The following is a 17,862-nucleotide window of genomic DNA, read 5'->3' as shown; positions in this document are numbered from 1 at the left end:
ATGCCCATAGCCACAGATGCAGGCAAAACGGACAAAGGAGAAAATGCTGCTAGAACACACTGGGCACACAGCCCAGAAACAACACAACACCCCAACAGTCTTGTAGGTAAAGGTAAACGTTTTCCCTTGACATGAAGTCCAGTCATGTCGGACTCTGGGACTCTGGTGCTCATCTCCATTTCTAAGCTGAAGAGCTGGCGTTGTCTGTAGACACCTCCAAGGTCATGGTGGCTGGCATGACTGCATGGATCGCTGGACAAAAATGGGGGATGTGTTGGGCTTTTGGGTATGTGTGTGTCTCTCTCTCACCGCCCGTCTCTTTTCCTCTTGCAGTTTGCTGGTTGGAGGAATGGCCCAGCCATGAATGGTGACGCCGTCTGCCAAGAGCCTCCCTCCTCCCAGCTTCCCGACTGGAGGGAATTCTGCGAGGTCCACGCCCAGGCGGCCGCGGTGGACTTTGCCCAGAAGTTCTGCCAGTTTGTGAAGGAGAACCCCCACTACGACACCCCCGGGGCAGAGGCCTCCTTCTCCCACCACTTTGCCGCCAACTTCTTGGACGTCTTTGGCCTGGAGGTCAACCGGGTCTTTGCCTCCGACTCACCCACGACCTACAACATCGTGCCCTTTGTGGGCCTCCAGAACTGCCACATGCCTTATGGGAGGGACCTCTTGCCCAGGAAAGAACAGACCTCCTCGGAGTCCTTGGACAGCATGGACAACCCGGTCGCCGCCACCACCACCAGTGGTGGCAGGTACCTCAGCCAATCGCAGCAGGCCCAAGCCCGGAAGGTCTCCTCCTACGGCCAGTCCCGCAGCTCAGAGGACATCTCTGTCCACGGCAGCCTGAAGCCCAGGTTCAAGAAAGGGTTCTCCTTGCGGAACATGAGCCTGTGCGTGGTGGACGGCATGAAGGAGATGTGGCACCGGAGGTCTTCTCCGGAGCCCGGGGCGGAGGCGGCACAAGGTCGGCGGCCAGACCGAGAGCTGTGTCCCTCCACAAACAAGGAGCACGGTGACCCCAGGGAGAAATGGACCCACAAGCTCCGGCTTTCCAAGGGACAGTCTTCCAAGGTGGACCTGGTGGACATCCAGAGGGAAGGGACACTCCGCTACATGGTGGCTGACGATACGAACTGTGTGGGGAGCCCTCAGTGGCAGAAGTGCCGCTTGATGCTGAGGAAAGCCGTGAAGGTGGAAGGGGAAAAGTTCCTCCTGGAGTTTTACGTCCCTCCTAAGGTAAGCGTCAGGATCAGAAGTTTGGTCGCTGTAGTAGAACTGTTGCAGAATGTTTGGAACGGGGTCAGATTGACCTTAGGGATGTGCGAATCCATTCTGTTTTCGTTTTGTTTTTGTTTTGAATTTCAGGTGCCTCCCATTCTGTTTTTGGGATGATCCCATGAGATTAGGAAGGGGGACATTTGGATTCATAATTCAGGATCCGGAGTTATGTTTGGATTCGTAATTCTGGATCCGGAGTTCCGTTTGGATTCGTAATTCAGGGTCCAGAGTTCCATTTAGATTCGTAATTCAGGATCCGGAGTTCCATTTAGATTCGTAATTCAGGATCCGGAGTTCTGTTGGATTCGTAATTCTAGATCCGGAGTTATGTTTGAATTTGTAATCCAGGATCCGGAGTTCCGTTTGGGTTCATAATTCAGGATCCGGAATTCCATTTGGATTCGTAATCCAGGATCCGGAGTTCCGTTTGGATTCGTAATTCAGGATCTGGAGTTATGTTTGGATTGTAATTTAGGATCCAGACTTCTGTTTGGATTTGTAATTCAAGATCTGAGGTTCTGTTTGGATTTGTAATTCAGGATCCAGAGTTCTGTTTGGATTCGTAATTCTGGATCTGGAGTTCTGTTTGGATTCGTAATTCTGGATCCGGAGTTCTGTTTGGATTCGTAATTCTGGATCCGGAGTTCTGTTTGTATTTGTAATTAAGGATCCGGAGTTCCGTTTGGGTTCGTAATTCAGGATTTGGAGTTATGTTTGGGTTCGTAATTCAGGATCCGGAGTTATGTTTGGATTCGTAATTCTGGATCCGGAGTTATGTTTGGATTCATAATTCAGGATGGACTCTGTGTGTTTTTTCCCCAAGTTGTGTGGATCCTGATATCTTGTTTTCCGCCTTGATGAACCCTGGATGTGTCTGTGTGCCCATTAACCCAAAGCCTTGTGTTGGAATGCGGATTGACTTCTTGGCGCAATTGGAATACAGTTGAGCTCCTAGATAATGGACATTGGTTTACCTGAATTTTGGGGACTTCTTGTGGCATGGACTTCTTGGGACTTCTTTTTGCAACTTCAGCCATCTTTATGTTTTGAAGAGATTCAGTGTTTTAAGTTCTTCCTTTCGGTAAAACGGTTTTTGACGCAAACCGGGTGTTGTTTTGGTTACACTGTGCACACATACAGTGTCAGGAACATTCCAAAAAAAGAACGGGTTCTGAGTTACAAATCTGAATGGACCCCGCTCCAAAACTTCCCCAAAACAGAACGGGGTTCCAAGTTACGAATCTGAACAGAACCCGCTTCTAAACTTCCCAAAAACAAAACGGGGTTCTGAGTTACGAATCCAAACAGACCCCGCTCCTAAACTTCCCAAAAACAGAACGGGGTTCCGAGTTACGAATCTGAACAGACCCCGCTCCTAAACTTCCCAAAAACAGAACGGGGTTCCGAGTTACGAATCCGAACAGACCCCGCTCCTAAACTTCCCAAAAACAAAACGGGGTTCCGAGTTACGAATCCGAACAGACCCCGCTTCTAAACTTCCCAAAAACAGAACGGGGTTCCGAGTTACAAATCCGAACAGAACCCGCTCCTAAACTTCCCAAAAACAAAACGGGGTTCCGAGTTACGAATCCGAACAGACCCCGCTTCTAAACTTCCCAAAAACAGAACGGGGTTCCGAGTTACGAATCCGAACAGACCCCGCTCCTAAACTTCCCAAAAACAGAACGGGGTTCCGAGTTATGAATCTGAACGGACCCCGCTCCTAAACTTCCCCAAAACAGAACGGGGTTCCGAGTTACGAATCCGAACAGACCCCGCTCCTAAACTTCCCAAAAACAAAACGGGGTTCCGAGTTACGAATCCGAACAGACCCCGCTTCTAAACTTCCCAAAAACAGAACGGGGTTCCGAGTTACGAATCCGAACAGACCCCGCTCCTAAACTTCCCCAAAACAGAACGGGGTTCCGAGTTATGAATCTGAACGGACCCCGCTCCTAAACTTACCCAGAATCGAGCGGGGTTCCGAGTTATGAATCCGAACGGACCCCGCTCCTAAACTTCCCAAAAACAAAACGGGGTTCCGAGTTATGAATCCGAACGGACCCCGCTCCTAAACTTCCCAAAAACAAAACGGGGTTCCGAGTTACGAATCTGAACAGAACCCGCTTCTAAACTTCCCAAAAACAAAACGGGGTTCTGAGTTACGAATCCGAACAGATACCGCTCCTAAACTTCCCAAAAACAGAACGGGGTTCCGAGTTACGAATCTGAACAGACTCCGCTCCTAAACTTCCCCAAAACAGAACGGGGTTCCGAGTTACGAATCCGAACAGACCCCGCTCCTAAACTTCCCAAAAACAGAACGGGGTTCCGAGTTACGAATCTGAACAGACCCCGCTCCTAAACTTCCCCAAAACAGAACGGGGTTCCGAGTTACGAATCCGAATAGACTCCGCTCCTAAACTTCCCAAAAACAGAACGGGGTTCCGAGTTACGAATCTGAACAGACCCCACTCCTAAACTTCCCCAAAACAGAACGAGGTTCCGTGTTACGAATCAGAACAGACCCCGCTCCTAATCTTCCCCAAAACAGAACGGGGTTCCGAGTTACGAATCTGAACAGACCCTGCTCCTAAATGTCCCAAAAACAGAACAGGGGGCAACCAGTTTCGAAATAAGAGCAGGATGGATTCACACACCCCTAGTCACTTTCTGCACCATTCCCCAAGGCGGACATGCTACATACACATCATACACCGGTTGTAAAAAAAGCAACTGCTCTGCAGCCTCGGGGCTTTCGTTGCTGCCAAGTTTGCGGAGCGTGTTTCCTTTCTGAAACCGTGTGGATTTCTCAGGGACTCTGCCAGGCCAGCTGCTGTAACAGCTGTGCGTGAAGCATCCCGTCCATTCCCGTAAGCGGTTGCAAGTCTGCAGGCTCTGAAAGCGTGTTAGGCTCGGTCCTCGTTCAACAGGAACCCTTCCTTATGCTGAAAACAGAGCCGAAGGAAATGTCTTTTGCCGCTGTGAGCACAACATGCTGGACAAGGTGGGGTGTGGTGGGGATCCCATCCTGGCATGCCCCGTGTTGCGTTTCCAGGGTTGTTGTTGCCAAACATGCCACAGATCAGGCTTCTGTTCTTTCCCTTCTAACCTTTTATTCATTTCCAAGGAAGGAAAGGAACTCTGGGTTGTTGTAGGTTTTCTGAGCTCTCGATCTATATTCCAGAAGCATTCTCTTCTGACGTTTCACCTGCATCCTCACAGGTTGGGAGGTCTGTTGGAAACTAGAAAAATTGGGTTTATATATCTGGAAGATGTCCAGGGTGGGAGAAAGAACTCTTGTCTGTTGGAGGCAAGTGGGAATGTTACTATTGACCAGCTTGATTACCATCCCAACAAAGGATGCCCCCTGGCAGAGAGCAGCGAGACACTGAAGCTGGTCTATATATCTGTGGAATAATGTCCAGGGTGGGATAAAGGACTCTTGTCTGTTGGAGGCAAGTGGGAATATTGCTATTGGCAAGCTTGATTACTATCCCAACAAAGGATGCCCCCAGGCAGAGGGCAGCGAGACACTGAAGCTGGTCTATATATCTGTGGAATAATGTCCAGGGTGGGATAAAGGACTCTTGTCTGTTGGAGGCAAGTGGGAATATTGCTATTGGCAAGCTTGATTACTATCCCAACAAAGGATGCCCCCAGGCAGAGGGCAGCGAGACACTGAAGCTGGTCTATATATCTGTGGAATAATGTCCAGGGTGGGATAAAGGACTCTTGTCTGTTGGAGGCAAGTGGGAATATTGCTATTGGCAAGCTTGATTACTATCCCAACAAAGGATGCCCCCAGGCAGAGGGCAGCACACACTGAAGCTGGTCTATATATCTGTGGAATAATGTCCAGGGTGGGATAAAGGACTCTTGTCTGTTGGAGGCAAGTGGGAATGTTGCTATTGGCAAGCTTGATTAATATCCCAACAAAGGATGCCCCCAAGCAGAGAGCAGACCAGCATTGAAGTTGGTTTATCATATGTGAAACGAGAAAGAACTATTGTCTGTTGGAGGCAAGTGGGAATGTTGCTACTGGCCACGTTGATTATCATCCCAACAAAGGACGCCCCCAGGCAGAGAGCAGCCAGGCATTGAAGTTGGTTCATATATCTGTGGAATGATATCCAGGGTGGGAGAAAAAACTCTTGTCTGTTGGAGGCAAGTGGGAATGTTGCCATTGGCCACCTTGATTACCATCCCAACAAAGGATACCCCCAGGCAGAGATCAACCAAGCATTGAAGTTGGTTTATATCTCTGTAGAATGATGTCCAGGGTGGGAGAAACAACTCTCGTCTGTTGGAGGCAAGTGGGAATGTTGCTATTGACCACCTTGATTAGCATTTGATGGCCTAGTAGTTTTAAGTTGTGGCTTCTTACTGCCTGGGGGAATCCTTTGTTGAGAGGTTATTAGCTGTTCCTGATTGTTTCCTGTCTGGAGTTCCCCTGTGTTCTTTATTTACAGTTCTAATGTTAGAGTTTTTAAATACTGGATTATGTTCATTTTCATGGTTTCTTCCTTTGTGTTGAAATTGTCCACCTGCTTCTTGTGGATTTCAGTGGCTTCTCTGTGTCGCCTGACGTGGTGGTTGCCAGAGTGGTCCAGGATTTGATTTTTTAGAGAGATGGCAGTCAGCATGAATAACATTGATCCCAAAACTGCTGGGTTCAGAGCACCACTGGTCCTCCTTCTGGGATATGAATTTTTCAAGACGGGCAGCAAACGCTTGGCGGCTCTTGCCAACAGTGCCAGTCATCCGCTCCATTGGGAACATCTTTGCTGGCTCAGAGATTCAGAGAACCCATCCTCTGTTGGTTCTGGTTCCCCGGCTTCTGACAGGCTCTCGAGTGGACCACCCGGCTCCACTCATGTCCCCATCTGTTCAAGAGCCGACACGACACAGAGCAAATTCTTTGCTCCAATGAGACAGAACCCATTGATCGCCGCTTGAATGCACTGAACTGGAGGCTGCCCAAGTGGAAAACCCGGCTTGCCTTTCTGGAAAATCCTAGAGTTGGAAGAGACCTGGTGGGCCATCCAGTCCAACCCCATTTTGCCAAGAAGCCAGAAAATCACATTCAAAGCACCTTGATGTGCCTTTATCTTGGCCTGAGGGATAATACGCCACAATTTTCTTGTTCCCTCACTTCTTTCAATCTGGTCAGTCTGCCTTCTTTGAACGATTTCAGCAAGGGATCCCGTCAGGTCCGCTGGCTTTGTACCAGGTGCTATGCTTGGAAGGCAACCACATTCAGCTACGATGGCGACAAGTCTCCAATGGCTCTGCAAATCTGGGTTTGAACCTTCGCTTGGCAATTTTGATCCAGTCACACAGTCTCAGCCTCGGAAAAAGGAAAGGCAATTGGCTCAAATGCTGTTTTTACATATATGTGTATAATTTCTTCTTCCTCCTTACTGCTCACATTTCCTGTCATAGAATCATAGAGTTGGAAGAGACCTCGTAGGCCATCCGATCCAGCCAAGAAGCAGGACAATCACCTTCAAAGCACCCTGGCAGATGGCCATCCAGCCTCTGTTCCAAAGTCTCCAAAAAAGGAGCCCGCACCACACTCCAGGCAGAGAGAGAATGCTGGACTATGATTCATAGAATCCTAGAGTTGGACGAGACCTCATGGGCCATCCAGTCCAACTCCATTCTGCCAAGAATCAGGACAATCACCTTCAAAGCACCCCCGACAGATGGCCATCCTGCCTCCATTTAAAAGCCTCCAAAAAAGGAGCCTCTGCCATACTCCAGGGCAGAGAGAGAATGCTGGACTATGATTAATTGAATCCTAGAGTTGGAGGAGACCTGGTGGGTCATGATCCAGTCCAACCCCATTCTGCCAAGAAACAGGAAAATTGCCTTCAAAGCACCCCCAAAAGATGGCCATCCAGCCTCTGTTTCAAAGCCTCCAAAGAAGGAGCCTCCACCACAACACTTCCCCAAAGTTCTTGACCATCACTGGGTCGTTTGTTTTCCGGACTTCCTGGTCATATCCCAGAAGCATTCTCTCCTGACGTTTTGCCTGCATCTATGGCTGGCATCCTCAGAGGTTGTGAAGTCTGTTGGAAACTAAGGGTGGTTTCAATTGGCCACCTTGATTAGCATTTAATGGCCTAGAAGTTTCAAGGTGTGGCTTCTTACTGCCTGGGGGAATCCTTTGTTTAGAGGAGATGTTAATCAAGGTGGCTAATGAAAACATTCACACCTACCTCCAACAGACAAGAGTTCTTTCTCCCACCCTGGACATCATTTCACAGAGATATAAACCAGCTTCAGTGCTTGGCTGCTCTCTGCCTGGGGGCATCCTTTGTTGGGATGGCAATCAAGGTGGCCAATAACATTCCCACTTGCCTCCAACAGACAAGAGTTCTTTCTCCCACCCTGGACATCATTCCACAGAGATATAAACCAGCTTCAGTGCCTGGCTGGTCTCTGCCTGGGGGCATCCTTTTTTGGGATGGTAATCAAGCTGGCCAATAACGTTCCCACTTGCCTCCAACACACAAGAGTTCTTTCTCCCACCTTGGACATTATTCCACAGGTATATAAACCCCACTTTCCTAGTTTCCAACAGACCTCACAACCTCTGAGGATGCCTGCCACAGATGCAGGTGAAATGTCAGGAGAGAATGCTGCTGGAACACACAACAACCCAATTTTATCTTCTGTTTTGTGGTAGGGGAACTAATCATTCTTCCCACGCTATTTTTGCCTCCAGTGCCAAAAATAGATTGTTTGGAAGAGAAAAGGCATTAACATTGTTGGTGAAACTGGTTTCCACTCTGGGTTATTTCCCGCCGGGCGCTATGCTTTTAATTAAGAGATCTTGGTGTTCCTGGGGAAACACTGGGGAAATGGTCATTTTTAAATAGCACTATGTCACAAAATTGGAAACATTTTCAGTTCCTGGTTTGAAAATCTTATTCCCGTTTGATTGTGCGGTCCTCACTTTGAAAGTTGTCGTTATGCCCTGGAAACGTCGTTTTTGCATCTGCCACACGCCTTGTTGAATTGGCACACCCAACACTCTCTCTCTCTCTTTGTGTGTGGCTTCCAGGCCTCCAAAGCAAAGGTCAGCATCCCGCTCTCGGCCATCATCGAGGTGCGCACAACCATGCCTCTGGAGATGCCCGACAAAGACAACACGTTTGTCCTGAAGGTAAGGGGGCCTCGCAGGCAAAACGGGATGCTCTTCGGCTTCAGCTTCCCAGTCGCGCTCAGGTAGGACCCCCTCAAAGTCGTTTGCTCCCTCAGGACTGATGGGATTGTCTTTACTTACTAGCTGTACCTGCCACACGTTGCTGTGGCCAACAGAGTCCCCCTGGGGGAGATGATGGCAGGGTATAAATAAAGTATTATTATTATTAGTAGTATTAGTATTCTCTCCTTTCTTTTTCTCATTCCTTCTATCCCACTTCCCTTCCTTCCTTCTCTTTTTTTCTTTCCTCTCCTTCCTTCCTTTCTTCCTTCCGTCTCTTCCTCTCCCCCTTTTCTTTCCCATTTGCTTTCTTGCCTTCCTTCCTTCCTTCCTTCCTTCCTTCCTTCCTTCCCTCTCTTCCTCTTCCCTTCCTCTCCCCCTTTTCTTTCCCTTCCTCTTTCTCTCCTTCCTTTATTTTCTTCCTCTCCCCTTCCTCTCCCCTTTTTCTCCTTTTGCTTTCTCTCCTTCCTTCCTTCTCTTCCCTGCCTCCTCCCCACTCTTTCCCTTTTGCTTTCTCTCCTTCCTTCTCTTCCTTTTCCCTTCCTTTCTCTTTTCTTTCCCGTCCTCTTTCTCTCCTTCCTTTGTTCTCTTCCTCTTCCCTTCCTTTCCCTATTTTCTTTCCCTTCCTCTTTCTCTCCTTCCTTCCTTATCTTCTTCTTCCCTTCCCTTTTCTTTCCCGTCCTCTTTCTCTCCTTCCTTTGTTCTCTTCCTCTTCCCTTCCTCTCCCCTTTTTCTCCTTTTGCTTTCTCTTTCCTTCTCTTCCTCTTCCCTTTTCTTTCATTCCTTTCCTTCCTTCTCTTCCCTTCCTTTCTCCCCTTTTCTTCCCTTCCTCTTTCTCTCCTTCCTTTATTCTCTTCCCTTCCTTTTCCCCTTTTCTTACCCTTCCTCTCCCTCTCCTTCGCTTCCCTTCCTCTTCCTCTTCCTTCGCTTCCCTTCCTCCTCTTTCCCTTTTGCTTTCTCTCCTTCCTTCTCTTCCTTTTTCCTTCCTTTCTCTTTTCTTTCCCTTCCTCTTTCTCTCCTTCCTTTGTTCTCTTCCCTTCCTCCCCCTTTTCTTTCCCTTTTGCTTTCTCTCCTTCCTTCCTTCTCTTCCTTTCCCCCTTTTCTTTCCCTTCCTTTCTCTCCTTCCGTCCTTCCCTTCCTCTTCCCCTTTTCTTTCCCTTCTTTCTCTCCTTCCTTCCTTCTCTCCCTCTTCCCTTCCTCTCCCCCTTTTCTTTCCTCTTTCTCTCCTTCCTTACTTCCGTCTCTTCCTCTTCCCTTCCTTTCCCTCCTTTCCCTTCCTCTTCCTTTGTTCTCTTCCTTTTCCCTTCCTCTCCCCCTTTTCTTTCCCTTCCTCTTTCTCCTTCCTTCCTTCTCTTCCTCTTCCCTTCCTTTCCCCCCTTTTCTTTCCCTTCCTCTTTCTTTCCTTCCTTCTCTTCCTTCCTCTCCTCCTTTTCTTTCCTCTTTCTCTCCTTCCTTCCTTCTCTTCCTCTTCCCTTCCCCCTTTTCTTTCCCTTCCTCTTTCTCTCCTTCCTTTGTTCCCTTCCCTTCCTCTCCCCCTTTCTTTCCCTTTTGCTTTCTCTCCTTCCTTCTCTTTCCTTCCTTTCCCCCCTTGTCTTTCCCTTTTGCGTTCTCTCCTTCCATCACATAGAAGGAGCCTCCACCACACTTCACGGCAGAGAGTTCCACTGCTGAACCGCTCTCACAGTCAAATTCTTTACTCCAAAGTGTGGTGGAGGCTCCTTTAGTTGGAAAATGTTTTTGCATCACATATTCCAAGAGGCGAATTCCAAATCTAATTGGGTCCCTGTCTATGTTGTGTGTGTGTGGGGGGGGGGGGGGGACTTCATGTGTGTGTTAAAGTATCCTAAATGACACCTTTTGGATATTGATACACGTGTGTTTTTCATCTAGGTAGAAAATGGTGCCGAGTACATCTTGGAAACCATTGACTCGCTGCAGAAACACTCCTGGGTGGCGGACATACAAGACTGCATAGATCCCGGGTAAGGGCGGAACGCCTCATACTTAGGGGCTCATTTTTTGGTCTTCCATACACATATACGAGGGATGAATGAAAAGTAATGCCTCCACCTTCGTAACTCCTCAACAGATGGCAGTACTGGTATGTGGCAGGTACTGGCTTGTTCAGTAGACTCTCCTCTACAGTAACATTTTGGTGGGAAGCCTTAGAATTGAACGGTTGTGTTGTTAAAGTGCGAAGGGGGATTTGGTTGATTCCCTGTGTGAAAAAACGGAACCATTTTAGAAGCTGACAGGCAGAGAAGGGAGGAACCCCCTTCCTCCCTTCTCTGCCTGTCAGCTTCTAAAACGGTCCGGTTTTCACACAGGGAATCGAGGCTGCTCCTGCGGGGGAAGCATTCCAGGTTCAAGCCGAGCCATGGGAAAAGGAGACAGAGACCGAGAGACACTTCTCAAGGCCAATGGAATGCTTTCATGCATTGCTGTCCTTAATTAGGGAAAGAATAGCTCTCAGGTCTCAACGTAACAAATAGAGCAAGAAGTTCTTGCCTTGTTTCTGGTCATATCTCAGCTTCAAGCCAAATTTTCTAGTCAAGTTTTGCTACCAATCTTGGGGATTTTACCATCGACTCAAGCTCATGTTTTATTCCTTGTCTCTTGGATTAATCAAGCTCATGTTTCTTCCATGCACCCTGGATTAATGTTCATGCTTTAACCTTTGCATTGGAGATTATCTCTGACTTTTGGGACTGTTTCTAGCTTTACATATTTGGAAATTTTACTCTTTTACTGTGTGTGCTTTAACAATCAACTGTCAACGCTTGGCTTCCTGGCGAGTGCTTGAGCAAGGTGAACTCTAGCTGAGGTGCAACAACTTTACCCTTCACAATCTGTTTTTCTTTTCCTTCCTCCCTTCCTCCTTCCAGGGACAGTGGCGATGACATTGAACTCGCCTCTTGTACCCAGGGAGCCTGCCTGCCAAGCAGGGTGTCCTCCTGCAGCTGCGAGTTCCTCGCTGATGGTAATCAGGACTTTTACAAAATCTTCTATGTATATAAGTCCGTCTGTGTGTCTGTCTTTTTGATTGTCTGCCTGTACCACGGAGGTTGTTGCTAGGCAAAGTGGCCCTCTGTGACGTCACTGGATTAGCTATTCTAGGGGGAGGGTTGGCTGTTGCTAGGTGAAGTGGCCCTCTGTGATACTGTTGTGAGGAGGAGGAGGAGGAGGAGGAAGAACAGGAGGCTGAAGATGTAGGCATTGGGGATGTGGGGCCAAGTGTTGAGGAGGAGGAGGAGGAGGAGGAAGAGTGCAAGGAAAACATACTGCCGGTTCCTACGTTTCAGGTGTGCCGAAGGGCAAAGGAAGAAAGGCAGCTAGAATTGCTTCAAGGATGCTGAGCAGTTGGCCTAGAAACACCTGTGCTTGGAGCTAAGGGCTATATATCAGCAGTAAAGCAAGTGGTCAGGGCTGGTGGGACGTCATTTCACTACTTCAGTCCTTTCACAGGTGCCTTTTTATGTGTGACGATGTGGGGGAAAATATTCTTCCTACTGCCTTGTACTGAAACAGTTTCCCTTTTAAAATGGCTGGGGCTTTCTTGTGAGCTTTTACCTTGAGGCTTTATATCACAGGCTTGAGACACTCTTGTAATAAACGAAGTAACAAAGTTTATTTATAACTTCTGGCTCCAACACTTATGGTTACATTTGTGTGTTCTGTTACAGTCTTGAGTCTTACATTCAATATCATCCACTTGGTTAACTTTTCCTATCAAACTTCAACTGTTTCACATCAACAAATATGTTACTTTTTCATACACTCTTGACAGAACTATATTTTGCCTCAAACAACATTGGCACTTCTTTGTTTTCCTTAAAACTTGAGCACAATTTTCCTAACTGCTTTTCTCTCACAGAAGTTCCTAACTGTACCTCACAAACAGGAATCCCTAACTGTTTTTTTCTGACTCTCTAACTGCCTATTTTTAAACTTAACTCTGCCCCTTTTGGAATGTTCAGCTCTCTTCCCCCAACTGCCATTCTGGCTCAGTGGCCTTTTCAAATCCTGGCCTACACTCATCTGCATACGACCAATCGGCTGCATGTATGCAAATTAATCTTGCCTCTACTGTTGCTATCCTATTTGAGCCAATTCTGCCACATTGCAACATAGAGCTATACATCAAAAATTTAACATAGATCAACACATTCGCTACAGCTGGCAGCAACCGTTCTACTCAGTGCTTCTGTGCTGCAGTTTCCTTGCTTTCAGCTCCAGCAAGTTCCTCGCAAAGACTTTTTGCCAAAGACTCAGGTTTCATGTCTGATGTAAGACTTTTCCTTCTGTTCCATTGCTGCTCTTTGTTAGAGTATTATCATTTTGCTGAAGTAAAGCGTATTTAGATGCTTTTACCCTTGTTGTAAGGCTGTTTCTGGGGCAAAACAGAACATAGATCACTGGATTGGCTATTGTATTGTAGATCACTGGATTGGCTATTGCCAGGTGGAGTGGCCCTCTGTGATATCACTGAATTGCTATTCTAAGTGGAGGGTTGGCTATTCCAGGACAACCCAGAATAAGTGAAAATACACAAAGTAGGGACGCTATATTAATTTTAATATTTATACATTATTTTAGCTGATTTTCTTACTTGCACTTCCTTACCCGCCTCCGGAGCCTTCCTGCACACCAGCCTTCCTTTCTATATTAATATTTACAAAAAGTCTGTGTAAAGTGAACCACGAAGTAGCAAGGGAACACTGTATTGTATTTTAGATCTCCTCATTTCTAGTATCTGATTGGAACTGGGGATTTTGTGGGGGGGGGGGGGGTGCCGAACTTCAACAATCCAGTCTGGCACAGAGGCCAAGAGGGTCTAGATATAAAATCCTGCCTCTTTTCCAGATTTGTCCCGGTTTCCTGACCGATGTGCCGGTTCCGCAGCTCCGTCGGACGCCCCACTCAACGTGGCCACCGTCGTCACTGCGCCGCACAGCCGGAGTAGAGACTCTGTGGGAGAACACAGGGCCCACGTGCCCCTCGAGAACTTCCTGCAGACCCTGGACTCGCCGGCCACCGGGGGACATGCGCCAGGTAACGTATCCCATCCAACAAAATATACAAGGATTTGATTTTATTTATTTACAGTATTTATATTCCACCCTTCTCACCCCGCAGGGGACTCAGGGCGGATTACAATGTACATATACATGGCAAGCATTCAATGCCATAGATGCACAACATCTATAGACAGACACTCAGAGGCTATTTAACATTCCAGCTTCTGGCCACCAGGGGAGCTGTTGCTGTTGTGACTCAGGTGACGTGGGCTGTGTACATATGTCCTGAATTTCCCTAACTCGAGTCCAGTCCAATTCCTCCTCCATTTCCCCATTACTGGCTTCCAGTTCATCTGAACTGGAATTGTCAGCTGTATCTTTAAGCCGTTTACTCATAGTTTCTTCATCACTATCAGACTCACTGGCAACCCGCTTTACTCCCCGGTAATCCAATTCCTCCAAATCCTCAGGTCCAAACCCTGCAAAATCTTCCGTGTCGCTAGGTGCCAAAATAATATCTCGAATACGCTTCAGCTGACGCTGATCCAGCTCTGACTCAGCATCACTCCTCCTTCTCCTACAACCGGTAGTAGTTTCACTGCCAAGACGCTGAGCCTCAACAGTTGCTTCAGCATCCATTTGTGACACTGATGAAGTACTTCCTCATTCTTTGCATACTTTTTGGAGATTTTTATGGCCTCGTAAATCAGTTAAATTAGCCTCCGCTCATAAGTGGTACCTAAATTTCCTACTGCTTTAGGGTTGTAAAGGTCGACAACAAGCTACACAATTTTGATCAGAAGCTCACTCCGACCTGGGCTGTCTTCGAACTCATGACCTTTTGGTCAGTAGTGATCTTAATGCAGCTGACTCCCAGCCAGCTGTGCCACAGTCCCAGTGATTCACAGGGTCAGAGAGGCATCTCTTTGTAGAAACATCCGACTTAGAAACGACTTCTAGTTAACGGGCAATCCAATGCTGAGACAGCAGGAAGTGAGAGGAATCTGCCCCTCAGAAGAGAGGGAAATCTACTCCTGGAAGAGTTGCAGTGTTCCCTCACTTATCACGGGTGTTACATATCCACCTGCGATAAGTGAAATTCCGCAAAGTAAGGACGCCCCCTCTCTCTCCTTCTTTACCTTCCTTTTCCTCCTCCTCGTCGCCATCTGGACCTCTTGCTACCACTTCTGGAGCGATTGAGGAGGTTGCGGAGGCCCAAGCGGCGGCAAGAGGCCCAGGCGGCAACAAGGTGCCTCTTGCCGTCGCTTGGAGCAGCAGCAGCCAGAAGAGGAAGGTAAAGCTGCCCGGGCACTTCTTCAGCTCCCGCTGTTAGGCCCAGCTTCTGCCAGCCTGGCTGTTCAAAAACATGCAAATGTGAGTAACTCAATAGGTACTGCTTCAACGGGAAGGTAACGGCACTCCTGTCCTGATCTGCAGTTTTCTAGAGAGGAAATTACTTCACAGACAGGCTTTATTTCTCAAAGCATACAGTACGGTTACAAACAAAGTTCCATCTGACAGTTGGAAATTACCTCAATGTTGAAATTACCTCACAGACAGGCTGGAAAGGCTTTATTTCTCAAAGCATACAGTACGGTTACAAGCTACGTTCCATCTGACAGTTGGAAATTACCTCAAGGTTGAAATTACCTCACAGACAGGCTGGAAAGGCTTTGTTTCACAAAGCATATACGGTTACAAGCAAAGTTCCATCTGACAGTTGGAAATTACCTCAAGGTTGAAATTACCTCACAGACAGGCTGGAAAGGCTTTGTTTCTCAAAGCATACGGTACGGTTACAAGCAACGTTCCATCTGACAGTTGGAAATTACCTCAAGGTTGAAATTACCTCACAGACAGGCTGGAAAGGCTTTGTTTCTCAAAGCATACAGTACGGTTACAAGCAACGTTCCATCTGACAGTTGGAAATTACCTCAAGGTTGAAATTACCTCACAGACAGGCTGGAAAGGCTTTGTTTCTCAAAGCATACAGTACGGTTACAAGCAACGTTCCATCTGACAGTTGGAAATTACCTCAAGGTTGAAATTACCTCAGAGACAGGCTGGAAAGGCTTTGTTTCTCAAAGCATACAGTACGGTTACAAGCAACGTTCCATCTGACAGTTGGAAATTACCTCAAGGTTGAAATTACCTCAGAGACAGGCTGGAAAGGCTTTGTTTCTCAAAGCATACAGTACGGTTACAAGCAACGTTCCATCTGACAGTTGGAAATTACCTCAAGGTTGAAATTACCTCACAGACAGGCTGGAAAGGCTTTGTTTCTCAAAGCATACAGTACGGTTACAAGCAACGTTCCATCTGACAGTTGGAAATTACTTCAAGGTTGAAATTACCTCACAGACAGGCTGGAAAGGCTTTGTTTCTCAAAGCATATGGTACGGTTACAAGCAACGTTCCATCTGACAGTTGGAAATTACTTCAAGGTTGAAATTTACCTCACAGACAGGCTGGAAAGGCTTTATTTCTCAAAGCATACAGTACGGTTATTGTGGCATTGAATTGTGCTGCTTTTGTAAACCGCCCTGAGTCGCCCCCGGGCTGAGAAAGGATAGTATAGAAATATAGTAAATAAATATAGAAATATAGTAAATAAAAGTTCCATCTGACAGTTGGCTTCCTTCTCATATCCCTCACTTTGGCCCTCCCCTTCAAGTGAGCTACAGGCCAAGGCATGGCCTACGTTCATGGTTCCCCATAACACCAGGAAAGGAGGTCATGACAACTCCAGGCAGTCATGCTGGCCACGTGACTTTAGAGGTGTCTGTGGACAAGGCCAGCTCTTTGGCTTTCTGAATTCTGCACTGCTCAAGAGTGCACTGGCCTGCAGGATTGGGAGTGGGTCCTAATATGGGTATTGTTACAGGAGAGGAAAGCGAGACGGAAGCGGAGCTCAACCTCTCGGACTTCCCTTGGTTCCACGGGACGCTCTCGCGGGTCAAAGCGGCTCAGCTGGTGCTGTTTGGCGGAGCCAGGAGCCACGGGCTGTTCGTCATTCGGCAGAGCGAGACGCGGCCCGGCGAATATGTGCTGACCTTCAATTTCCAGGGGAAAGCCAAGGTAAGTGGAAGTCCTTGTTCTACTCCAGAAACTTCGTTTTTGTGGCTGCCGCAAACTGAGTTGAATAGGTTGATGAGAAAGCTATCTCCAAATGCGATGATGATGTCCCTCCCGCAGAAACATTTTGGCAGTTTAATAAACTTTCCCCAAGTTTTTATGATGATAGAACCAATTAGGAAATTTATTTATTTTATTTATTGGCAGTATTTATGCTCCGCAGATCACAATGCACATGTGCATGGCAAAAATTCAATGCCATTTTAGACATACAACATATATAGACACAGAGGCAATTGAACATTCCAGCTTTTCTGGCTTCATGCGAGTAATGCTCGGTTCCGGCCACAGGGGGAGCTGCTGCTTCATTGTCCTTTGATGGAGTACTTCCTCATTCTCCTGCACGCTGCTGGAAGATTTTATGTCGTCATAAATCATACAATCATATAGAATCATAGAATCAAAGAGTTGGAAGAGACCTCATGGGCCATCCAGTCCAACCCCATTCTGCCAAGAAGCAGGAATATTGCATTCAAATCACCCCTGACAGATGGCCATCCAGCCTCTGTTTAAAAGCTTCAAAAGAAGGAGCCTCCACCACACTCCGGGGCAGAGAGTTCCACTGCTGAACGGCGCTCACAGTCAGGAAGTTCTTCCTCATGTTCAGATGGAATCGTCTCTTTTGTAGTTTGAAGCCATTATTCCACGTCCTAGTCTCCAGGGAAGCAGAAAACAAGCTTCCTCCCTCCTCCCTGTGGCTTCCTCTCACATATTTATACATGGCTATCATATCTCCTCTCAGCCTTCCCTTTTTCAGGCTAAACATGCCCAGCTCCTTAAGCCGCTCTTCATAGGACTTGTTCTCCAGACCCTTGATCATTTGAGTTGCTCTCCTCTGGACACATTCCAGCTTGTCAATATCTCTCTTGAATCGTTAAATGAGTTAAATTAGCCTCCCCGCATAAAGCGGTACCTAAATTTCCTACTTGACAGATGCAATTGTCTTTCGCGCTGCAAAGGTCAATAGTAAGCTAGACTAATGGCCGGAAGCTCACTCCAACTCGGGCTGGCTTCAAACTCATGTAGTGATTTAATGCAGTTCAATCAACTTTTCCCATATTTTTTTGTGATAGAACCCATTTGAAAATGACATAACCCAGAAAGGAAAATCATGTTACATAATGTAATCTCTTTTGTGTTGAATTTGACCCATGTTAATTTTAATATTTGTATGTACGTGTTTTATCCTGTATAATTTCTGCAATGTAAATTGCCTGG

The 17,862-nt window shown here is 47.2% G+C and overlaps 1 protein-coding gene across 3 annotated transcripts in view; it reads left to right on the top strand.

Moving 5' to 3' along the window:
- SH2B2 (SH2B adaptor protein 2) overlaps positions 1-17,862 on the top strand; it is a 38,464-nt gene that overhangs the window by 15,340 nt on the left and 5,262 nt on the right. For all 3 annotated transcript variants that reach the window (XM_067472037.1, XM_067472038.1, XM_060756993.2), the window contains 6 exons: positions 334-1,236; positions 8,351-8,452; positions 10,382-10,473; positions 11,377-11,471; positions 13,355-13,543; positions 16,394-16,587. In XM_067472037.1, the coding sequence (XP_067328138.1) occupies positions 334-1,236; positions 8,351-8,452; positions 10,382-10,473; positions 11,377-11,471; positions 13,355-13,543; positions 16,394-16,587 (1,575 nt within the window). The remainder of the gene's footprint in view (positions 1-333; positions 1,237-8,350; positions 8,453-10,381; positions 10,474-11,376; positions 11,472-13,354; positions 13,544-16,393; positions 16,588-17,862) is intronic.

This window comes from Anolis sagrei, chromosome 11 (assembly GCF_037176765.1).
Source record: "Anolis sagrei isolate rAnoSag1 chromosome 11, rAnoSag1.mat, whole genome shotgun sequence".
In the NCBI taxonomy this organism is placed as follows: Eukaryota; Metazoa; Chordata; class Lepidosauria; order Squamata; family Dactyloidae; genus Anolis; species Anolis sagrei.
Note: the sequence above shows the minus strand (reverse complement) of the source record. Positions and strands in the feature narration are given on the sequence as shown.